This window comes from Solanum stenotomum, chromosome 7 (assembly GCF_019186545.1).
Source record: "Solanum stenotomum isolate F172 chromosome 7, ASM1918654v1, whole genome shotgun sequence".
NCBI classification, from domain to species: domain Eukaryota; kingdom Viridiplantae; phylum Streptophyta; class Magnoliopsida; order Solanales; family Solanaceae; genus Solanum; species Solanum stenotomum.
Genome location: NC_064288.1, coordinates 40,887,123 through 40,912,644, shown reverse-complemented (window position 1 = coordinate 40,912,644; position 25,522 = coordinate 40,887,123). Strand labels below are relative to the sequence as shown.

The window sequence follows — 25,522 nt, the reverse complement described above, 5'->3', positions numbered from 1 at the left end:
AATGAATCTTCTGTTGCCATAGATGAATTTTCTGTTTCAACATATCACTACTATGTTGCAACATACGACACTTCTTTCAACAAATGAAATATATGTTGGATAACTGAATATACTATATTTCTATGATCATATGAACAAAATGGTCACAAAAAGAAAAACAAAAGCAACAAAAAATGACTTTTCACTGAACGACAGCAATACATATACATTTCTTAAAAATTAGGGTTTTTTTGGGTTTGATGATTTTCTTTCATAAAAAAATAAAATAATAGGTACTATTACATAATTATTCAATTTTGACATATATAGAACAATTTCTTGTTCATTAACCCAAGAAACGAACTTAGTATCAAGAGTGTGTTGTTTGAAAATTATAAAACCTTTCAAAAATATGACTTACCCGTTTTAAGTCGAACACGACCTTCAATTCAAAAAGAGAGAGTAATGGTCGGAGATGATGAGGAAGATAATGAGGAAAATGATAGTCAGATTTTCTAAGGAAGAAGAAGAAGAGAAGAACGTTAGAGAGAAGAAGAAGGAGAAAATTCTATTTTCGTTTATTTTTTTTTAATTTTTTTTTGGGATAGAATTAAAGTAGTTAAAAAATGTAGTGTTTTTTTTTGTATTTCATAAAATATTAGAAAATTTTAAAAATATTAATTTAATCCCAGATTAACTTAATTACATTTTAAAAATCGGTTTGACCCATTTATTTAATTTCCTCACATTATTACTACTAGTAGTGTGGATAATTGTAATCCGCAAACAAGGCAGGGACAAATGGGGAGAAAGGAAAAAAGGAGAGAAATTTGGCCCAAATAAATCGGTTGGCAGCGTCCTCATGTGGTGACGGCGGCGGCGACTGCGACTTTTTTAGATTTGATCGGAGACACATAGTTGTTATCTTCATCAATCTAAGTAGTAAGATAAAAATGCAAGGTAGTATCTATTCGAGGTGTTTTAGGGGTAGGGAGTTGTTGCTCCACAAAGCACAAAAAATGATTTTGAATTACATCCCTTCTCGCCTTTTACCTTCCCAACTACTAAAATCCCCCAGTTATCGAACTCATCTTTCAACCATTAAACGATACCCATGGGATTCTTCAAGAACCACTTCTACTGGTTTCAAACAAATCAAGGCATTCATTTCTGATTTCCCTGCTAAACATCCTGTATGTATGTCTTTTCATTTTTATTACTTTTTTTTTTAATTTTATTATTGTAAACCTCTCTTTGATTGACTAGTTTTGGTTTAAAGGATGGGAAATCAAATGGGTATGCCATGTTTTCAACATCTTCAACTGATGATGCTGGCACAAAAAAGCCTCTCCTCAACAAGGAACAAACTCAGCCTGCAACGGAAGCCGATCAAATATCTAATGCCAGAATTATAAGCACTCTCGCTAAATACTTGTGGATGAAGGATAATTTTGAGTTCCGCTTTCGCGTCATTGCTGCCTTGAGTTTACTAGTTGGTGCAAAGGTATGAGAGTTGTTCTCTTCTAGTTGCTTTATTTATCTATTTACTCTAGTATGGTAGTACTTGACTGCGGATAATTCATTGCTTCTCCCATCAGCATAGGGACGGATCCTTTAACTCTGCCGCCCACGCTTAGGAAGACACTGGGACCCTGACCTCCAGTGTCACCAAGGCTTAGGCAGGTTCTGGGATTCGGACCTTGGGAACTTGCTTTAGTTCTTCAGGAGTTAGTTGTGTTATTAGTTTTTCTAAAGGCATGGGCATTATGTGGAGATTGTTGCCAAACGGGGGATGAATATTGATTTTTCTGCTGATTAATTATTGCAAAGCAGTGACCTTTTGTGCATTTCATGCAACAGGTTGTGAATGTTCAAGTACCATTCTTATTTAAGCTTGCTGTTGATTGGTTGTCAACAGCAACTGGCAATGCTAGCGCGCTTGCAGAGTTTACTACTGCAAACTCTACTGTTTTGGCTCTTTTTGTAAGTCCTGCTGCGGTCTTGATTGGGTATGGTATTGCACGATCAGGGGCATCCGCTTTCAACGGTACTTCACACCTATGATGTAATTGCTTGTGCTTGTCTTGAGATTCAGAGTTACTAGTTTTTGTTCTTTCTATCATTAAAAGATATAATTTTCATGCGTCAATGGAAGATAGATATTTATTTCCTTTTCCTCATCAGCAAGTCCTTTACTGTTCTGTTCTCTTTTAATATTTCTAAATGCCTTCATCTTTCTTTTGTGTGTAGAATTGCGAACTGCAATTTTCTCAAAGGTCGCACTCCGCACTATTCGGTCAGTTTCACGGAAGGTACAGAGGAGTTTGGTTTGTTTGCCAGCCTATTTTCTTCTGTGTCTCCTTAGATTAGTTGTCACTGACAAGAACCACAACATTTCTAGATCTTCTTGGGTAAATTTCGTAATGATGACAGAATTCTGAGGGAATGGAGCATAAATTTGTGGGGGTATTGATCCGAGATCCAAACTTATTGTAGATGATGCGCTTATTGGGAGATAGAGTCTACATTCTTATCTTTGGACAGATGTGTGATATACTAAGATGCTTACACTTCGTTGTCTGTGTCTACAATGGGCTCTTGTCAATGAAAAACTATCACAATAGTATCTCATGGATTTGTCCAAAGTTAGGCTCTTTTGTTCTCAATTCAAAGGTGAATATTGGTCTATGTCAGTCTGTTAGAGACCATCTTGGATGGTTGTGTTAAATTATGCAAGATGAATTGAGATGGGAAATTTACCCCTGAGCCTTTTCCCGTGTCTACAGCTTGAAAAATGTGGGCAATTCAAAGTGGGAAAGTGGACTTCATAAGACTTAAATCTCTTCTACTTGCGTAATAGATAAAGAAAAAAGGAGGAAGATTTTCATCTTTTTCGTGTGTAGTACTCTCCTCATCCTCCAATAGAAATTTCCTTTCTTCTCCTACTATGTTTTGAAATATTCTGGTTAAACCTAGAACTGAGCAGGTCTAAGGTCTCAGTCCCTGTATAGTGTATATCCCTTAGTGTTGTTCAATTCTCTATTTCAAGTTGGTCGTCCTGGCTCGACTTGGGAAGATAATAAGGTGAATAACTTAACATACTTCAAATCACTGACCCACCATTGACCATGTTGTCATCCATTTTCATTGTTTGAACAGTGGGTCTCAGTTTAAATGTCTCCTGTTTTAATTTCTTGTGGAAATACTGGTGACAATTGCAAAGTTTTCAAAAGATGAATTCAAATTTGGGGATCAAATGTTATCCATTGAAGTGCTCAAAGTAAGAAATTGATCTCCTTAGTTTGTTGTTGCTTCTTATGTGAGAATAGCAGTTTAGTTAGCAGAAGATTATAAGATGCAGTTGATGTGTTGAAGTGATAAATTTGCTTGTATGCACATTTGCCACTCTTTCCATTTAGGGTGTAGCTTCGATAACAAAGTTGAATAGAACTCTTCAAGTCTCCATTGGTTGCTGGACACTACTGCTTTGAAAAAATATTCTGCATGTGTCCATTAGTCCTTGTGCGAACTCCAGAGTGAGTTTAACTACTATATTAAAAAAATGGTGTCCTTTGATGAGTGATCATCTAGTATGTTAGCTAAATATTATGCCCGTGTTCCATCTGACATCAGTTAATGTTGATAGTTTTGCATTTTCAATTGCATTTATGCTTTGCACGAGTCTTGATCGTGTCATATCTTTTTGCTTTACTTAAATCTTTTGTTTTAATGTGCTGATGTACATAACAGGCTCTAATGCATGTATGCAGGTCTTTTCGCACTTGCATGAACTCGACCTGCAATATCACCTTAGGTATTTCTTGACACACTTTCTTCTTAACCTGATGACTATGCATATTCTATTCTAAAGAATTGCAGCTAATTATGTGCTTTTATTATTGCATTGCCTCAGAAATAGCATTTGCCGCATCTTTCTTCTCTCTCTCCTTTTCCTTCCCCATTCTCTCATGTGTCTCGTCTTTAAATTGGAGGAACAACTGAATTGTTGGACCTCGAAAGTGATTAAAAGCTATCATACAATATCTCTCTTGTTTCTAGGAGAAAGATCCCCTCATTTTTGTCTTCCAGTGCTGCAAAAAGGTTAACACCAGCTTGGACTGTTTATGTACACACCAATGTTGTGAAAGGCAATCGCCTCGTTACCAATGGCGAGAGGCGAGGTGACCCTTCATCGCCTATTAGCTTTGTGGCGCTGCCATCTTCAAAAGGCGACAAAGGCGTCGCCTTTTGTATTTTCGTAAAAAAAGGTGACCAATTTAGGGTTTTAAAAGTTAAATGGTGATTTTAGGGTTTTCTTTCCAAATTTACAAAGTTGTATTCCTAGACTGTGACTGAAACCAGTCGACTAAGCTAGACTTCTCCAGCGACCAGCCATACTTTTCCGGTGACTCCAAAGTCCAACCAACACGTATTTCTTCTTTTCTTCTTCTAATTTCTTCTTCTTTTCAGATTTCTTCTTCCTTTGTTTCTTTTTCCTTATTTTTTGAGAAAAGGGTAACTTTATATTCACACCAAACAATTCATCATCCAAAAATGATGAATTGGAAACTTACATCACCCAAGAGGGTGTTTTTTTTTTGAGAAGGTAATGTTGTGTATATTCATTAAGCCAGTGCATGGGTTGCACTAAACCATATTTACAGCTTGTCAAAAAGTAAGAAAACCGAATCTGAATCCTAACAGGAACCTACGATATCTATAATGGATTCAGTGTCCTCTACACCCAAGAGGGTATTTTTACAAGTTTCCTATATAAAATCAACTAAATCTTCTAGCTCCCCTACCTGAAGAACCAAAGCAAGGCTCTAAAGCTGAAATGGTTGTGGAGATATGCTCATGAACCACACTCAATGTGGAGCAAGGTGATTAAACTGAAGTACGGAGAGATGGATTCATGGGTCACCAAGGAAGCAACCAATCCCTATGGTGTTACTGTTTGGAGATCAATTAGGAACTGGTGGCCTTTCCTAAAGAATCATACTACTATAACAGTACACAATGGTGTCAGGACACAATTCTGGAAAGATAGATGGCTTGGTAATCAAAATTTGTCAGAGATCTTCCCTGACATCTTTGACTTAGCACTACATAAAGACAGAACAGTGACTGAAATGTGGTCTCCCCAAGGTTGGGATCTATCTCAGAATGAATTTAAATGACTGGGAAGTTTGTAGATTAGTTGAATTCTTTAAAAGGTTGGAATCATTTCAAGGTTTGAAGGAAGGGGAGGACTGCCTATGGTGGACAGAGCACAACAAAGGAAGATACAAAGTGAGCTCAGGTTACAAGGTCATGTACAGGGCTCCTCTAACCCTCAATTTGCCTTGGAGACAATTCTGGAAAACCAAAATTCCACTCAAGGTGGCATGCTTCACTTGGCTGCTAGTAAAGGAGGCAGTACTAACACATGAGAATCTGAGGAAACGAAACAACATTCTGGTGACACATTGTTGTTTATGTGGGGAGGCAGCTGAGACAGTTAGGCATTTGTTCTTACATTGCAAAATCACTGATCAATTGTGGAAGATTTTCATCAATCTCAGAGGCATTCAATGGACAATGCCTAGCAAGATTGTTGACACTCTCTCAAGTTGGGAGGAAGCAGGAATTGAGGCAAAGAACATAAGTTATTGGAGGACAATTCCAGCATGCATTTGCTGGATCATTTGGAGAGAAAGGAATGCTAGAAGCTTTGAGGATAGAAGCAGATCCCTACAAAATAAGTTCCAATTATTAAACTCCACAAGTGTCAAGACAAAGATAAAAGTCATAATGCTCCCAGGCACTTTTTTCGAGGCTCCCTTAGGGGCTGACTAGGAAAGTGTTTCTCCGATAACGGCAGACCTTCGCCGGAAATCTTTCTTTCCTTCCCTTCTATACCCTTCTCTCCCCTCCCTTTCTTTCTTTCTTCTCTTCCCTCTCCTTCTCTCTTTCTTCTCTCTCTGATCCTTCTTTGTTTTCCATTCCTGTTATTGTTATGGAGAATAGACTATATTTCAGGTCAGGGGGGAAGTCTTATGATCCCCACTTAGTGGGATTTCACTGGGTATGTTGTTGTTGTTGTTGGGGAAGTCTTATGATATTACGGAATCAAAAACTATTTCAGACACTTGGTTCGATTGGGTAGAGGTTTTGAAAAAGTCGACCAGAAGAATGGTGGTATGCAGAGGTGCACTAATGTGGATATGCAAGAGATTAAAGGGGGCATCTAATTTTAAAGGTAAGATTTTCAAGTCTTGGAGATGCAGGGTGGTGTCGACCCATACTTATTGCTCCCAAAAGTTCAATAAATTTGGTAGATATATTTCTATCATCACTGTAAATGGACAGGTCAGAACAGTGATCATTATCCCGGAAAACACATTTAATGAGGGTTGGACGATTTTGGCCAGTAAAGTGGAGAACTTTATAAACAGGAAATCAAAAAATCAGAGAACATTTATTACAGCTGGGGATATGATACAAAATAACCTCAATGGTAGGGGAAGTTACAAAGAAGTTCTACAAGAAAGTAAATGGTCTAGGAAGAATATTGAGAAGCCACGGCTACGGTCTTCAACTTGGGAAGACAACGAGCTGCTGCGTAGGTGTCTTGTTGGCAGATTCATTGGAGGAGAAGAGGCTCCCACACGAAATGAAGTCAGGAGTTGGATGCAACAGATCTGGAAAGGTGCCCCTAACACCTTGGTATATGATTTGAATGGCTTCGAATTTCTCTTTGAATTCCAAACCAGGAAGGCTGCGGAGCATGTTATCATGGGGGATTGGAGACGGCAAGGAGCCAATCTGAAACTAGATTGGTGGTCTCCAACAAAAGGTGCTTTCCATGAAAGTACATGATTCGATTGGTTTTGGATTAGGGCTCTTGGTCTCCCTCTTCACCTCTGGAATAAAGATGTCATGAAGGAGATTGGAGATGCCTGTGGAGGATGGTTGGAAAACGAGGAAGAAACAGAGCTCAAAAACCATCTGAGATGGGCGAGAATTCGAGTTCGAGGACCCAAGGAGAACATCCCGACGAAGGTCGAGTTGTCGGATGGCAAGCTGATTTTCTCTTTACCGATCTGGTGTGAATCTCCAGCGACCTTCAAATCGGTGATGGAGTCGGAAATAGATTATCAAGGTGACAGCAACAAGTCAAAGGAGAAAGCAGAGGCCAGCAATGTCTCTGATGATGACAGGCCTAGTAGACATGGGAAAGAAAAAGGAAAAGTACAGGACAACTATGTCTCTGATGATAGCAGAGTAGACATGGGAAAGGAAAGGAGAAAGTACAGGAGATGTATGTTAAAACCAATGGTCACAAGAATGAGGCAAAGTCTTTTCAAACTTCCCATATGGAAAGAGAAGAGGGGTCCCACTTGGAGCTGTTGGATGAAAGGCCTATTTTAAGTGGGCCTCCTGACTGGATAAATGAAAAGGAGACTCCAAATCTTTTGGGCTTTAAAAAGCCCAAACATTTTACTGAGCTTTTTGTTGATTTTCAACCTTTTTTGGGTTCTTCTTTCAATTCCCTTGACCATTCCACCATAGCTGGTGACACTGAGGTCTGCATGCGCATGGGAGGAGAATTTTTACACCTGCCAGAGGACTCGATGCAGATCGCGAACTCCGCTAGGAATGACAAGATAGGGGGTAAGGAGATACACAACATGGAGGTGGAAAGTTTTGAAGGTGATGACTCGGTGGAAATGTCGGGAGAGCAGATTGAGTTTTTTCACGAACCCAGGCCCTTAGCAATTGATGACAGTAAATCTGAGGAGGGTTTTGAGTCCCAAGCAACACTCAGATTTCACATAAATTTAGTCAAATTAAGCCAAATATTTGGGGGGTGTAAAGAGGGATACGAAAGAGAATTCTTCTCATTAATAAGTAGAATGGGGCAAAAAACCACAGGGGAGGAACAAAGCAACAGAGACAATAATAGCAACACAACCAACCAATCAGTGCCTAAAGAGTTGAGGAATCTCATTTTCATTATGAAATTCAAAGAGGGGGAGCCTAGGAGCAGAGGGAGGAGATTATCAATTGTGAACAATGATAGTAAAAATAATTTCTTGGAATGTAAGGGGGTTAAATGACGAAGGGAAGAGGGATTTAGTCAGAAACCGGATTAATCAATGGGGGGCAGATGTCTATATCCTTTTGGAGACTAAACTAAAGGACAATATTAGTAGTTTAATTCACAGCATTTGGAACAACAGATGGTTGAGTGAACTTCATGTAGAGGCACAAGGGTCTAGTGGAGGTATTTTAATTATGTGGGATAAAAGAATATGGGAGGGGGTTCTGCTGGAAGCAGGATCACAATGCATTTCTTGTAAATTTTCAAACCAAAATCAAGAATTTTCCTGGTTTCTGACAGCAGTTTATGCTAAGTGCAAGAAAATAGAGAGGAGAGAACTGTGGGGTGAGTTGGGTGCTATGAGAAGTCTGTGTGAAGGTCCTTGGGTAGTAGGGGGGGACTTCAATGTTATTAGATACCCGGTAGAAAGATCCAATTGCTCTAGGATTAATGGTGCTATGACTGAATTTTCTGAATGCATTGAGGAATTGGAATTAGTAGACCCTCCTTTATTTGGAGGGTCTTACACTTGGAGAAGAGGAGAAGGGCACCAAACAGCTTCCAGAATTGATAGATTTCTCTATAGCTCACAATGGGAGGAGCAGTTCACTTTTATCAAGCAATCCACAATGCCAAAGTTGGGATCTGACCACAACCCAATTCTACTGACATGTGGGAATCTGAATTTCAAGAAGCCCTACTTCAAATTCGAAAATTGGTGGATGAGAGTGGAAGGATTCAAGGAAGAGGTGAAATTATGGTGGCAATCTTTTGTAATAACTGGAACCCCAGGTTTTGTTTTGGCAGAAAAGCTGAAACTTTTGAAAGGAAAGCTGAAGGAATGGAGTAAGAATAATAGAAAAAATTGTAAAGCACAAAAGGAGGAGATTATGGAGGAGCTAGCCAAATGGGAAGCTGTACAGGAACAAAGAGTGCTCACAGAGGAGGAGATCCAACAAAAAACAAATTTGGCTAGCACTTATGAGCAAGTAGCTAAGAATGAAGAAATAAGATGGAGGCAAAGATCAAGAATCCAGTGGCTAAAGCAGGGGGATAAAAATACTAAGTTTTTTCACAGAGTAGCGACTTCTCAAAAGAGGTATAATTCCATTGAGTCTCTACTGGTGGATGGATGTAATACTAATGATCCCTCTGTCATTAAAGAGACCATCAAAAGCTTCTACCAAAATTTGTACACAGAACCAGAGGAGTGGAGGCCTGAGCTACAATTACAAGGGATCACAACCATTAGTGTGGAGGAGCAGATAGAACTAGAGGGTCCTTTTGAGAAGGAAGAGATCTTAGGCTGCTTAAGGCTTTGTGCTATGGAGAAAGCACCTGGACCTGATGGTTTCCCCATGTCCTTTTACTTGTCGTTCTGGGAGATCCTAAAAGAGAATATTATAAATGCTATACAAGAATTCCAGGCTAGACAAATTACTGAGAAGAGCTTTAATGCTACTTTTGTAGCACTCATCCCCAAGAAAGCCGGTGCTGCTGAACTTAAATGCTTCAGACCAATAAGTCTGATTACTGGAGTTTACAAGGTGATAGCAAAACTACTGGCAGAAAGGCTGAAAAGAGTGATTGATAAGCTTGTCAACAAAAACCAAATGGCATTCATTAAAGAAAGACAAATAATGGATGCAGCTCTCATTGCAAGTGAGTGTGTGGACTCCAGATTGAAAGGAAACACTCCAGGGGTAATGTGCAAGCTGGACATTGAAAAAGCATACGATCATGTAAATTGGGGTTTCCTACTAAACACCTTGAGACAAATGGGTTTTGGAGAAAGATGGGTGGCATGGATTAAATTTTGCATCAGCACTGTGAGATTCTCCATTCTTGTAAATGGAGAACCGGTGGGTTTTTTCTCGTCAGGAAGGGGAATCAGACAAGGTGATCCTCTTTCACCCTTTTTATTTATCCTGGTAATGGAGGGATTTGATAGCTTGATAAGGATTGCTACTCAAAACAGGTGGATCAGAGGTTTCCAGATTAGTGGAAACAATGGTGATATTAAAGAGATTTGCCATCTACTTTATGCAGATGACACCGTGATTTTCTGTGAGCCACGGGAGGAGCAGTTTAGATTCATCAAACTAATTTTGTTTTTTTTTTAAGCTTGTACAGGTCTGAAAGTTAACTGGGGAAAGAGCAGTTTATATCCTATTAAGGATGTGACAAACTTCCAAAGTCTAGCTGACATTTTGGGGTGCGGAGTGGGGAAATTGCCCACAACTTATTTGGGTATGCCTTTAGGTAATACACACAAAGACTTGAAGATATGGGACAACATAGTCGAGAAGACTGAAAAGAGACTAGCTAGATGGAAGGTTCAATACATTTCTTTTGGTGGCAGACACATTCTTATCAACTCTGTTCTAGACTCTCTCCCAACATATGTTATGTCTCTTTTTACTATACCGGCAAAAGTGGTTAAGAAATTGGACAAACTTAGGAGAGATTTCCTTTGGCATGGTTGCAAAGAGAACAAAGGATACAATTTGGTCAAGTGGGCGACAATTTTGCATAGAAAAGATAAAGGTGGCTTGGGCATCAGAGATTTGAGGAAGCATAACAACAGTCTTTTGATGAAATGGTTGTGGAGCTACACTGAGGAGAGGCAAGCTTTGTGGAAAAATTTGATTAAATGTAAATATGGGGAGGATGGATTCTGGTGTAGTAACATAAGCACGGATGCTTATGGAACGGGGGTTTGGAGACCTATTAGAAACTTATGGCCCAAGTTAGAAGCAAATTTACATATCAAGGTGGGGGATGGAAGGAGAACTAGATTTTGGTGGGATGTATGGATCAAACAAGCCCCCCTAAAAAACCTGTTTCCTGATCTATTTATTTTGTGCACCAATTCTGAGGCAATGATAGTGATTGCTGGACTTACAAGGTTGGAATCTCTATTTCAGAAGACTTCTAAATGATTGGGAAATAGAGAGAGTAGCCAAATTGTTGGAGGAAGTGGGGGATTTTGCAGGCACCAATACTGACAATGATGTTGTTAGATGGTCACACAGTAAGGATGGGATCTTCAGTAAGGATGGGATCTTCACAGCTGGCAGGGCATATAAAAAGGAGTGCAACTCGCAAAGTAGTAGATACCAGAGTTCATGGAAAAATATCTGGAGGACTGCAGCACCAACAAAAGTTAAATGCTTTACTTGGCTGGTCATTAGAAAGGCATGCTTGACACATGAAATCTTGAGGAAGAAAAGAAAGATCATACTTCCGTGGTGCTCTTTATGTGGAAAGACGGGGGAAACTAACAGTCACCTATTCTTACATTGTACTTTCACAGCAGAAATATGGTCCATGTTTCTCAACTATTTAGAAGTGAAATGGACTATGCCCGAACATACAGTTGATTTACTTAGTTGTTGGATCAGGAGAGGAGGTAGCAAGAGACAGAAGACCTGGTGGAATTTGATTCCACATTGCATTTGGTGGACAGTGTGGAAGGAGAGGAATAGTAGGAATTTTGAAGATATATCCAATTCCATTCACAAGGTTAAATGGAATTGCATTGTATCTCTATATTTTTGGTGTAAAGAGATAGGATTAGAGGATTCAGATCAACTTTTAGAACTCTTAGGATCCTTGCAAGTATTATGCTTTTTGTTCTTTTCTGAATTTTTTAAAGGTCCCCAACATATCCTTAATGCTGAAGAATACAATGTTTACCAATTCTCAAAAAAAAAGATCCCTACTAATGATCAAAACAGATTGTATTCTGTTATTATGTTTTTGGTGTACAAAGAGTTTCCCTGTAGATGCAGAAGCAATCCTAGAAGTATTAGAATCATGCTAGGCTTGCTGTTTTTGTTCCTAGATTTTCATACGTTTTTGTAAAGGAGCTTTCAGTACTAAATAAGTACTGGTTTATAATACAAATCGTTACCTTCTCAAAAATAAAATAAAATACAGAAGGCTTATACAATTCGTTCTAATCTTCTGTAAGCAACTGTTGTGACCATCAAAACACCTTGAATTTCTTTCTTTCCATAAGGTCCACCATATACTTGCTGGGATAGTTCTCCACCAGCGCTCCTTTCTTCCTCTGTTCCCAATACCTTCCCATCTGCTTAGGAGCTCCAATGTTGTCTTAAGCATCACCCAATTAACTCCTAGCAGACACAAAAACATGTTCCATTAACTCATAGCTGCCTTAGAATGCATGAATAAATGAGCATTGGCCTCTGCATCCTGCTCACACAATGCACATCTTGAGCAGATCTGCCAGCCCCTTTTCTGGAGTGCCTCATGGGTTAGGCAAGCCCTTTTGCATACCAACCAAGTAAAACAAGCTACCTTTGGAGGACATTTTGATACCAACCCACCTCTGAAGATGTACTTTAGATGAAAATATCGACAAAAGAATAAAAAGTTGAATTCTTGACTAACAACTGCTACAACAGTTGTCTAGCAGTTATTATTCCTAGTTTGTAGTTTATAGTGTCAGTCTTATCCTTTTATGTTCTCTATATATATGTAATCATGATTAGTTATTGGTATTATGTAATTAAGAATCAAAACTACTATTTTCTGGAGTCTTGTCCTCTCCATACAGGCAACTTTATCTGTATAATTGTGTTTAAGATACTTGCACAAACTATTTTCAGTAAATCTACTTGCTTTGTTCTATTTTGTCGGTTCTCTACTTCTGGTTACTATCACATTTGGTCTTCCACACTAGCTTCCAAGGCCATATGTCTAGCATTGTCTGTAGTGTGTTGAGTTCCCAGTAGCAAGATTTCTCTGTAAACACTCCTTTAATGTGTAGTTTCCATCTAGGTTTGTCAGACCTCATGGATAAAGTATGGTGTGAGTTAAGTACTTCCAGCAGACTGGCCACTTCCTCAATTTCCCAATCATTCAGTGCTCTTCTAAATACTAGGTCCCATCCTTGTTGGCTCCAAACGTGGGATACTCTGGCATTCTTCTGTGAACTTAAAGTGTAAAGGTGTGGGAAGGAGTTTCTAAGACTGTTTTCTCCAATCCACACCTCATTCCAGAAATCAGTTCTTAAGTCATTTCCGATGGTGATAGAGACATTATTGCTGAAATGGGACCATAATCTTCTTATGGTTTTCCAGTCACTACACCCAAAGGTACCCACGACGTCCTCAGTTGTCCATTGAGTGAGTAAACCATACTTCCATTCTATAAATCTTCTGCAGAGAGCCCCTTCTTCTGCGCAAAATTTCCAGAGCCATTTTTGCAGTAGTGAAGTATTCTGTTTGTTGAGGTTCTTCAGACTGAGACCCCCCTGCTGATTACTGAGGGTTAGCACATCCCACTTCACTAGATTATAACCTCTCTTTTCCTTATTTCCTTGCTATAAAAAGGATCTCCTTGCCCTGTTGAGTTTCTTTACAATCCTTTTGGGTATAGGAAAGACTCATCATGTAAGTTGGAAGACCATCAAGTACTGACTTGATAAGGGTCCGTCTGTGGCCTAGTGAAAGGTATTGACTTTTCCCCCTAAACAATTTCTTGTTGCACCTTTCTATCACCCCACTCCACACCTCTAATGCCTTATTTTTTTCCCCTTCTTCTTCAGAGTTACATCTACCACTGTTTTTTCCTCACTGTTTTGACTTTTGTTTTGTTTTTTCTCATTCAAGTTCTAGATTTTAAGGGGTCGTTTGGTTTGAATACAAGTTATGCTGGGATATATTATGTTGGGATAAGTTATGCCGGGATTAGTTATGATGGGATTAGTTTTTATTGCTTGTTTGGTTTGTCATATTCAAACTTATATTCATTGCATAATTTCTAAGAATAAGTTGTTTGTTTACGATAATACCCTCCACCTTATTTATTTATTTATTTATTACAATTACTTTGCAAGCTTTAATTAGTTATTCTTTTTAAAAAAAAATAACATTTCCATCTTATTTAGCTTATATATTTTGTGTGTGCATTTCCATGATTGTATTGTGTGTTTTTAAAATTACTTTTTCATCTTATTTAACTTAAAAATAAAACTTCCATCTTATTTAGATCAAAAATAAAATTTTCATCTTATTTAGCTTTAAAATAAAACTTTCATCGTATTTAGTTTAAAACCAAACATTCATCTTATTTAGCGTAAAACTAAAACTTTCAATTTAAATTTATTAAAGTAATAGAAATTTTATCATTAAAGTTATCTACATTATAATTGATATATAAAATATAATTTTTAAGTGACTAGTAAACTATTTAATTAAAAATATGCAATTTAGTAATGGAGTGAACATTTTAAGAGAAATCAAAATCAAAATAAACATAAGAATTAGGCAAATAAATTCAACTTGTAATATATTCATATATAAAAATTGTATTTATAAAATATAATTTTTTAATGGAAAAATATATTATCATAAGAACAACTAATAATTAAGGTTGTGAATGTTATTATAAATGTTGTGAAAAATTATGTTAATATACATGAATGTAAAGTGGTGTAAAAAAGAGAGTTTAAGGGGGGCTATTTTTGTTATTTTACCTACTTTATCCCAAGATAAGTTATCTTGGGATTACTATTCCACCCCATGTAAGGATAACTTATCCCAGGACTAATTGTTAATCCTGGGATAAGTTATCTCAACTTTTGCAACCAAACAACGGATTAAAGGCCGCTTAAAAGTTATCCAGGATTAAGTTCTTTTATCCATCACACCAAACGATCCCTAAGTATTTACGATCTATTTTCAGTTTTTGAATTGAAATATTTGCTAATAGGTTATTGCTATTGAGATTTTGATTATTTATATATGCAATTAAATATTTTATTTTTTGGTATTAATTGATGCCACACTGAAAAAAGGCGAGTGCCTCGCCGCTCGCGTGGCCTTGTGGCGAGGTAGACCCTTGTCATCTTTTATCGCCTTTCGCGTCCAAAACATTGGTATACACTTCGACTCTATCTTTTAGAAGTAGGAATAATCGTGTAGTTCTTTTTTTATGTGAGGTATGTTGCGGCTGCAGAAACCTAGTTACCTAGAATATTATACCAAAGCAAATGCATCTACACTTCATACAAGATTTTAACTTCCCATTGTAGAAACATGGTGCCAATGATTGAATAGAAGGCCTAAAACTGTGCCTGTTGCCATATCACATTCTAGCTTCAAAGAGAACAAAGTGTTCAAAAAAAGAAGCAAAGATATCATGACATAAATGTAATTTGCTGCTCTACCAGCATTGAAAACAATATATTCTGAAGGCTATGCTTTAAAAGAATCCACTCTTATAATGACTTACACTAAGTACCTACTTCCTTGAAAATTCACACTTTGTTCAATATTGAAGTCTGAGTGGATAACTAATGCAATCAGCCTCATCAGTCGAATAGTCTGTTTCCTTCAAAGACCTAGTTAAATAAGGCATACCAGTAGGGTTATTATCCTGTGAACTTGGTTCTGTTTAGTTCTATGTTAAGTTTCATATATTTGTGGCTTTGTTGTATATTGACTTAGTCTTTCCTGACGCCAAGGTCCTTGGTGAATGGGTACCATGTCACCATAATAAGATGCTTAGGACAGTTACTGTCTATATCTTATATCTTCTTAAAAATATCCGAGTGTTTAAATTTTATTCCATCTGTTTTGCTCTTGTGAAGGTGATTTGTTGAATGTGATAGATTTGTTTTTTTATTCTTCTTGCATTTTGCAGTCGAGAAACAGGTGGTCTCAATCGGGTCATTGACCGTGGTAGCCGAGCTATCAATTTTATTCTTTCGTCAATGGTTTTCAATGTTTTCCCGACGATATTGGAGGTATATAAATTCATTTATTCCATCATTCAAAAGGAAGCATTTTTGATTAAAAATTCCTAAATTTCTCATGTTACTTTAAGTATTACTCCAATTGTATTAACATGAACCTTTTCAGATATCAATGGTATCAGGTATACTTGCATACAAGTTTGGAGCTTCCTTTGCATGGATCACATCACTGTCAGTGGCTGCATATATTGCTTTCACCTTAAGTATTACCCAGGTTATCTACGAACTAAACCCATCAAGTATTTGGAAAGGTCTTCTATTTTTGGATTTCATGCCCCTTTCCATCTTTTAGTTATTCATTGGTCATACTAGTGGCAGCTAGGTGATAGCTGATATATCAGTAACTTTTAGTGAGTCTGGCTTCTAGTATCTTTTGTCCAAAACTTCCTGTTCATTTTGTATCTTACAGTGGCGAACTAAGTTTAGGAAGGAGATGAATAAAGCTGATAATGATGCAAGCACACGAGCAATAGATTCTCTTATCAACTATGAGGTAAGCTTGTGTTTCTATGTACCATGATTAGCTTATTTTATCCATTTTCTGATGTGCAATACACTTGATTGTGTTGGCAATTTTCATTTTCTTCAGACTGTGAAGTACTTCAACAATGAGGTGTATGAAACCGAGAAGTACGATCACTTTTTAAAGAGTAAGTTGTATTGCCTTATGGCTTTTCCCTATCATATATTAAGCTCTTCTGCACTCTTAAGTTATTTTATTATGTTTTGTATATGTTGGGTGAATCAGATTGCATCAACTGTGCTAACATTTATGATTTAACACAGTTTTTGGCAATTAGTTTAAGTCCAAATTTCAGGTAAAGTACAGGAGAAGTTCAACCTTATAATGATTTAAGTTACTTGATAAAGAAAAAATAAATCATTGAAATTTATTCAGTTTCACAGAATGGTGATACCATGTCTACATGGCTTCCCTTCAACAAAACATGGGTTGGCTTCACCTTATCAGAAAAATAGAAACATGGGTTTGCTTCACTGTAAGTGTACACTTTGCTATGGAATCTAGCGATGAGTCAAAACAGAAGAATATCTTCTTTCTCCCTTGTGGTTTTAAAACTATTATATACTAGTGTACTAAAGGAACTCATCATATATTTTCTGAGCAATATGAGCATTATTGGATGGTCAGTTAAGTTGAGCGATAGAGGCTACTTGTGGAGATGTTTGCTTACTTGCGCGATTTGGAATGAACTCATTATATTCCTTTAGAGCAATAGGAACATGACTAGGTGGTGGAACATGCAAAATATATAACTTATGTCACGAGTGTATCCAAGCTTATGACAATAACTACACTTGGGTCTAGGTTTCCCAAAACTACCTCCTCGCCGATTCTCCGTAGATTGATATGTTAGTTTTTCTATGATTTGAGATGTGAGAACAAAGGAGACAATGGTCGGTGATAAAACTACTTTGTGACTGGGCAGTGCCGCACGACGAAGTAGACGAGAGAATAATTCATTAATTGTAGGAACGGTAGGACTAGCTAAAATCTAAACGCACTGAATGATGGTAAGTAGGAAGTCCAACAAGTGTAAGAACTAGAAATAGTGTCTGCCAGTGCTCTTTCTGCTTTTCCACGTTCGCAGTACAACGTTTCAAATTCGCTCCTGGCTGTGTCTACCTGTCCCAAGTAAGTAGACATATTGAATTCTTGTTTCTTTAAGTTGATCATCCAAGATATCATATCATAGAAGGGAGGTCGGAAGAGTAGCAGATTTACTCCAGGCCTTGAACCTGTTCCTTGGCATCAATGCAGAGTCCAACAAACCAGTTTGGAAATTGCATAGTAGGGGAGTTTTTACAGTAAAGTCTTGTTACTGGGAAAGAAACACCAACCACTCTTTGACAACATTTTGGCCCTGGAAATTAATATGGAAGATTAAGATCCCTTTAAAAGTTGCTTGCTTCACTTGGTTGGTAATTAGAAGAGCTTGTCTAACCCACGAAGTGCTACAAAGAAGAGGTATACAGATCTGCTCAAGATGCTATATGTGTGAACAAGAGGCTGAAGAAAATGGCCATTTATTTTTGCACTGTAGGATGGCTACAGATCTGTGGAACATGTTCATTTGTATACTCGGAGTTAGTTGGACAATGCCTAGAACCACTTTTGAGGTACTAACACGCTGGCAAAGAATTGGGAAGAGAGGATCAAAGGGAGATTGGTGGAAAAATGTACTTGCTTGCATTTGGTGGACACTATGGAAAGAAAGGAATGGTAGGTGCTTTGAAGGGAGGACTAGCAGTTCCCAGACGATCAAGATGAGATGCCTTAGTCTTTTGATTTTTTGGTGTAAGCAAGATATTGTGGGGGAAGTAGATAGTTTAGTGGAGTTTATAGGACAATTGTAAATTTTTGAAAATTTGGTTTTTTGTTTTTTGATTTGAAAATGATGGCACCCCTAGGGGGTTTGTAAATCCCTCCTCATCAATTTCTTGATGAGGTCTTTTGTGTGAATACAAAGTTACCTATTTCAAAAAAAAAGATATCATATCATAGAATCGAGATATGTCATTAGTGAATAAAGCATGGGCCTTTTCCCAAACTGAATAACATGTTTGGAATGGGTGAAAAAAGGGCATCAACTTGGAATCAATAGATTGCCACAAGAGACTACATAATTAAGCATCAACCTTCTCCCATTATGCTTTGGCTTTTGCATTTTCTTCATTAGCCTTTGCCTTCATCTACTACACAAACCTGTTCTTTACTTGTTTCTTTAAGTTGGTCATCCAATATATCATATCATAAAATCGAGATATGTCATTAGTGAATAAAGCATGAGCTTTTTCCTAAACTAAGTAACATGTTTGGAATGGGCGAAAAAAGGGCATCAACTTGGAATCAATAGATTGCCATAAGAGACTACATAATTAAGCATCAACCATCTCCCATTATACTTTGGCTTTTGCATCTTCCTCATTAGTCTTTGCCGTCATCTACTACACAAACATGTTCTTTAAGTGGTCTAGGACATTTTGACCCTTGCACCACAACACTGAGGAGGGTCAAGCTAAATAGTTTGAGTTTCCCATTAATGGTTCTGGAGTGATCATAGGACTTGAACTTTCAATTCCTGTATATCAATCCCGAAAGACATCTTGTGAAATCAGAAAGCCAAAAATTTGGAAATATGTTGCCAATTTTTTACCAGAATCTTATAAAAAAGGTAGTGGTTGCCAAAAAATTAAATCTGATCGCCAAAAATTAGTTGGAATCAGAAAATAATTATATGGGCAACCTTGGAATGAAGAGGCGATCCTATTGGAATATAACACTTTCGGATGATGGCTGGAACAGAGCTCACGTGCCAGCGCGTGGTTAGATCTTGCCGGAAAAGTCACACGTTAGGTTTTTGTTGCCGGAGAGTGGGGGGCCCATGGTGGTGTTGGTTTTCTCACAGCATTGATAAAAACAGATGATGATGCAAATCAGCCCCAACAGTCGCCAGAAATTGATGCACGGTGACTTGTTTGACTGAGTTTTCTTCCCCGTGTTTCTCACCAATGCTCTGATACCATGTGAAAAATATTGGAGAAAAATATTATTGAATTGTGTATTTACATTATTATACAAAGACTCTATTTATAGACACTATTATACAATCCTTTATAAAAAAATAATACAATTATTTATCAAGTAGGATTCTATATACTATTCCTATTCTAAGTAGGATCGTATATACTATTCTTCTTCCTATCTTATTCTAACACTACCAAAACACCATCAAACATCAAATCTATCTCTGGAAAATCAGCCATGAACCCCCGTCATCTTCACAGTCCATCCAATTCTATGACAACTGGAAACAAACCTAGTTCCGTCGGAACCATTTCTCTGACCAATTCATCTTTTTCTATGATACCCTGAGATTACACTCCCTCCAGCCTATTTAAAAACCATAGCCTCCCTCGAAAATTAGTTTATCCGGTTGAAATTGTGTTTGATTCACCTGTTGAAACTCCAGTTTAAGGTGACGGTGAGGTTCCAAGCAGCACCGCAGTCAAATTTTCCAGAATTTTCTCACTGTATTCTTATTGAAAGGGCCAATTTTCTTATTCTAGCTTGTGATGGGGTATGTATCCCGCTTGCAGTCTTCGAAGCGGCGAGATTTTAGTGCGAAAGGTTTGTATAGAATTTAGGAAGACACGCCTTCTGTGATATTTATTATAGTGTATATTTAATAATTAAATTATTGTGTGAAAGTTCTCAAGAACCTGGAAAAAATAGATACCTGATCATTGAAGCATGCCGCATCACCGGGTTGAGGATCCTCAATTACATAGATATATATAATTAAATTATTGTGTGAAAGTTTCCAAGAACCTGGAAAAAATAGATAACTGATCATTGAAGCATGCCACATCACTGGGTTGAGGATCCTCAATTATATAGATATATAGATATAGATTCATTGGCTTATGATATACAAAACTTTGACTGTTACGTTGTTCCTCATTTTCTTTTATTGGAATAAGCAATCATGATATTATGTTGTTGTCTCCAGGATATGAAGATGCTGCCTTGAAGACACAACGTAGTCTTGCAATCTTAAACTTTGGGCAAAGTGCAATATTCAGTATAGCTCTCTCAGCTGCTATGGTTTTATGTTCTAATGGGATTATGAATGGTGTCATGACTGTTGGTGACTTGGTAGAACTTTTTCTCTAATTACCTTAGCCGAGTGATTATTTTTTCTGCAGTGCTAGCACTCTAATAAGAAATATTACTATTTTTGATAGGTCATGGTAAACGGGCTGCTGTTCCAGCTATCGCTTCCGCTGAATTTCCTTGGTAGCGTATATCGTGAGACTATCCAAAGTCTAGTGGACATGAAATCAATGTTTCAGTTACTAGAGGTATCAGCCAGTTCCTTGATAGCATTGTTGTTTTGTTTTATTTGCTAAATACATTTGTGCTATCTAAATAATTATAGAGGGAACAGTTAGGCACATGACATCGAATTTTGGAGCAGAAACATAATATGCAGACGTAAGATTTCTGGTATCAGATGATGCCTCTCGTATCTTGCTTCCTGAGTTCATAATAAGATATTGTACCTCCTATTGTGTCTCTAGGTGACTGTCTGCTTTATTTCTGCAGCTTAAAAGAATTGGATATACAAGCATTATTACATTTTTTACCCAGTCAGGATAGGATATAAGTGATGATAAAGTTGGCTCTTTAATGGAATAGACACCTCTTTCATTCTCGTCTGCTGTGGTACGAAGCACTATCTTCTCTTTATTTGGTCCACTCTTGCTGTTATACATTTCATTGCCCATCTCGTAGATGCTCAGACCGTGAGACTGTTTCCAAATGTTACTGGACCACCTTCTGATCTCTGCAAGAGTAAGGGGTACATTTACTCTGTTCTTGAATTTCCCCACCAAACTTCTTTCCAATACTTCATTGTGCAAGAATGAGTCATCATTAATGCATATTCTACCCCCCTCTTTCGTAAACGTACTGGCCACATCTACATCATTTATTCCACCCCTGGAATTCTTCAACATAGAATCTGTATTTATGAAACTTTTATCCCTGCTGGACCATTTACTGCTCCTAAGAGCTTCAGAATAAGGAATATTTTTGTCAGTCAACCTATGCTCCATTGTGGGTAGCTCATTCTTTTGGGATTTAATGAACCTATCCACCTTTTCTGCTACAAAGGTCCATCCTGAGTTGAGTGTTAGCTCTGGGATAATCAACACCGATCTCCTCTTGCCTTTCAAATTGATAATGCTGATGTATCTGCCATACTTGTTGAGATTTCTTGCGCAAAAGGTTTCAGAGAAATCTTCTCTCATTTTCCATCTTCTCACTGAGTTTCCTTTAAGACAAGGAGGCTTCCTTCAGTCTTTGGAGTATCCACATCATAGTTTTCTTGGTAAAATGAGTCCTGGTTCTGCTTCTCTCAGTCCAGTCATACCAATCCCCAGCAGTCCCTGAGAGTCTTGCAAGATCATAAGACTTGAAGTCCACAGCAACATGAATGGTGTTTTCCATCAGAAAATATAGGAAATGGTGTCTATAGAAAGGGGAATGAGTGGGAGGAAGAGAGAAGAAAGAGGGGTTGATTCCGGTGATCGGAAGGATCACCGGAGGGGGAAGGAAGTTTCAGATAAAGACCTAGGTCATTACCTCAATGACTGTGCCTCGGAGAAACAAGTTTTACTTTCCCTCTCTTACTTTGGCCAGGTTGTTGACTGGACCGGAATTACCGGGATGGAAACTTGGTTCCGTCCCGTCCCACTAAATTACGGGGACAGAACCAGGACTGACCAGAATGGAACGGGATGGGATAAATGGGACGGCACATATAGCTATTTCAAAAAATAATAATTTGTTTTTGAGTTATTTTGAATTACGAAAATATGAATGTTATTTTTTTATTTTTCTAAGTTTAATAGTTATAAAGTATTTAAGTTTTGAAATTTATAATGTTTGTTTGTAATTTTACTTAAGTTTATTTTAAAGATATATTTTTTTTAATTTTTACTTATAAGTTTGTAAGTTAAGTTTAATAAAGTTAATTTTTTTTTAAAGTTTTTGAGTTTATGTTATAAGTTTTCAAGATTTGAATCTTTTGAAGTTTATAAGTTATATGTTATAAGTTATAACTTATAACTTGTAATTTAAGTAACTTAAATTTGTAATTTGTTAAATTTATAAATTTTAAAGTTTTTAGGTTTATATTATTTGAAGTTGATGAATTAAGTTTGTAATTTTAAAAAATTAAATAAACAAAAAAGAAATGCTAATAAAAGTATAAAACAATGACAAAAATTAAAAAAACCAATCCAATTTATTCAAATTTGTATTACAATTTTCTTAAAAAAGATTTCACGGACCGGAATCGGGATGAACCGGTACCGGTATACCGGTATACCGGTACCAAATCATGATACCGTCCCGTTCCGAGTACCGGTTGAATGTATCCCATTCCGTCCTGAATACTACCGGACCGGAACGGTACCGGTATAACCTGTTCCGGTGCCCAGTCTTAGTCCGTACATGGCCTCCGTGGGTACAACTGAAATTTCTTAAAATATCTCTAAGTCTAAGACTCACCTACGAGACCTATCTACGACTCGTACATTGGATGACGGACCGTCGTGGTGAACCGTATAAAAGTACTGGGACTTGACACTTTCTGAAAAGTTAATCTTGCCAACCATGGTTCCACCTACGGTCCGTGGTCCAACCTATGAAGCGTCGGTGGTTCGTCCGTGCTCGCACCAGATTTGGAAACCTGAAATTTTTCCTCCTTTTCGAATTCGAGATGTTACGCTAATCTAATTTCCTTACATCTTCTGTTATCCTAAATAAAGTTATCTTCCCCAAACTGAATTAGGTTGCATACAACTGATTGAAGTGATAAAAATGAGGTCATATTCTGAGGGGATTACTATGTTGTAGATCATGTGATGTGCCACTTGCGATATATTAGAATTATTTTCAGTTCTTTTTTAGGAAGCAATGTGTGGTCACTGGTCAAAGGTAAATGGTTAACTAATGCCCTTCTTTTGTATTGTGCATTATCCTGTTCAGTATTCTTTTTAACAAATCAAGAGAAATTTCATTCATGTGCACCAATATGATGCCACAGGCTCCACATTACAAATATTAAACGTTTAGTTTCCAAACATCAAGCCGTGTAACTCTTTATCCGTTACAGCCTTTATATCACTCTGGTAGTAGACCTTCATGATACAGAAATGGTGATTTGGCTACAAACATATTTTCTCAACTTGCCATGGCATGTCCTTGCAAAATTGAACTGTCATTATTCATGTCACAAACAATAAAATGTATGATCACCAGAAATACATCTGACACTTATTGAGGAACCATTTTTTGTGATATAGAATTAATTCATGTATATGATAGTGATACATTACGTGCATGCTTTGGACCATTTGGTTGGAAAGGAATAAGAGATGTTTTGAGAATGATAGAGTAATATAGCTTTTCTATAGAGTAGATGTATTCAAATTTGTACTTCTGTTGTAAGGGAAACATATTTCAAAACTTAGATCAGATTGTGGATTTCATAGGTTTTTTGGTTCTGTAATTGTCACAGCTTTGCTGTAACCTGTGTTTCTTCGAGTACCTCCTTGGTGCTACTTTAATGAAGTCTATTTACCTTATCAAAAATAAATACATCACGTGCATGTTCTTTATGTCTTGTGCATATATATAAAATGTTTTGAGCAGATCTCTGACTAACATACACAGGAAAAAGCTCAAATCAGAGATGCTGCTGATGCAAAATCTCTTAATTTAAGTGGGGGTAGCATTCAATTTGAGAATGTTCACTTCAGGTGCATTTCTAATTCTTTGTTCTTTTTATATTTTTTGGATGAATTATGATGTATTAGAATAGTATAGTTTTCCTTAAAGTGCGTGTTTTCACTCAGTCATCAATTTGTACAAATTCTATGTAAGATAGGTAGACATGCATTAGGAAACATTCTGGTTGGTGATCTATGATGTACTCTGACAAGGTATAATCCCTGAAGAAAATTGAATGTTCAATCCCAGTCTGGGTTAGACTGGTGACTTAGTTGAACTATGAGTCGTTTCATCAATTTGGCCTACAATGATACTATCACATGTTGTTTTGAGAATTCTTGCTTGTTGATAACTGCAATTTGTAATTGAGGTTACTTGTGATTGGATTTATTCTTAATCATCATATTTACAGTAGAGAATCTACACAAAAAAACAAGTTCTCTATAAAGACAACCCATTCATATATACTAACTGGCATCTTGTGGGTTCTCCAAAAGTGTAAAAGAAACAAAAAATTACCATAATTTGTACAAAGATATTTCTCTGCTCCCTCAAAAGTTCTCATGTTCCTCTCTCGGAAGAGTCCATATGAGTGTGAGTGGCACTACATTTCATGGCCACCATCTTTTTGTCCTACTTCTGAATACCCGACCTAACATGACATCGTTAACCATACTTACATCAACCACGACTTCGAGGCTTAACTGATTCTCTACTTTGTGCACTAATATGTGATTTGTATCCTTGGCCGTCAGCTTGTACATGTAACACCAATAGAGAATTTCTAATCTTTTAACATAACGTTGATGTAAAATGGTTGTGGATATTCACCCATGAGGAAAATGTTATATTGTAAGGTAATAATTGCTAAATGTAGCACAGTCGATAATGGTTGGTTCTCAAGTGGAACAATGGGTGCGCATAGGGTAAGTGTATGAAAGGGAATTATTGAATGTAGAAATATGTTGGTGGAACATATTGGGTTTGTGGTTGTAATAGCACAAGAGTTCACTTTCTGAAGGAAATTATTGATGGTAGAAATATGTCGGTGGAACATAATGGGTTTGTGGTTGTAATAGCGCAAGAGTTCGCTTTGGAAGGAGTTATGGTGTGGGAATACTAGCCTAGAGTAAACTTACCTTGCTGATGGATTGTTTCAAAAAGGAGGATGAGGGAGTTGAATGAGATATCATGGAGTGATAGAGGGAGGACAGGCTGTAATTGGAGGGAAAGGGGATTAGGAATTTTTGCCTGTAAAATCATGCTACAGGGAGTTCATAGAGGAAGGGGAGAAGAAAGGCATTGGAAACAGTGTGGGCAGTAAAGCTCCAGATTCCAGAAAGAA

The 25,522-nt window shown here is 37.3% G+C and overlaps 1 protein-coding gene across 1 annotated transcript in view; it reads left to right on the top strand.

Moving 5' to 3' along the window:
- The first annotated feature begins 767 nt into the window (after positions 1-767).
- The window catches only part of LOC125870438 (ABC transporter B family member 25, mitochondrial), a 36,385-nt gene continuing 11,630 nt past the window's right edge, over positions 768-25,522 (top strand). The window contains exons 1-12 of the mRNA XM_049550875.1: positions 768-1,172; positions 1,259-1,483; positions 1,840-2,026; positions 2,230-2,291; positions 3,750-3,793; positions 15,743-15,845; positions 15,961-16,068; positions 16,264-16,347; positions 16,444-16,504; positions 20,387-20,532; positions 20,622-20,738; positions 24,121-24,206. Of these exons, the coding sequence (XP_049406832.1) occupies positions 933-1,172; positions 1,259-1,483; positions 1,840-2,026; positions 2,230-2,291; positions 3,750-3,793; positions 15,743-15,845; positions 15,961-16,068; positions 16,264-16,347; positions 16,444-16,504; positions 20,387-20,532; positions 20,622-20,738; positions 24,121-24,206 (1,463 nt within the window). The 5' untranslated portion in view covers positions 768-932. The remainder of the gene's footprint in view (positions 1,173-1,258; positions 1,484-1,839; positions 2,027-2,229; positions 2,292-3,749; positions 3,794-15,742; positions 15,846-15,960; positions 16,069-16,263; positions 16,348-16,443; positions 16,505-20,386; positions 20,533-20,621; positions 20,739-24,120; positions 24,207-25,522) is intronic.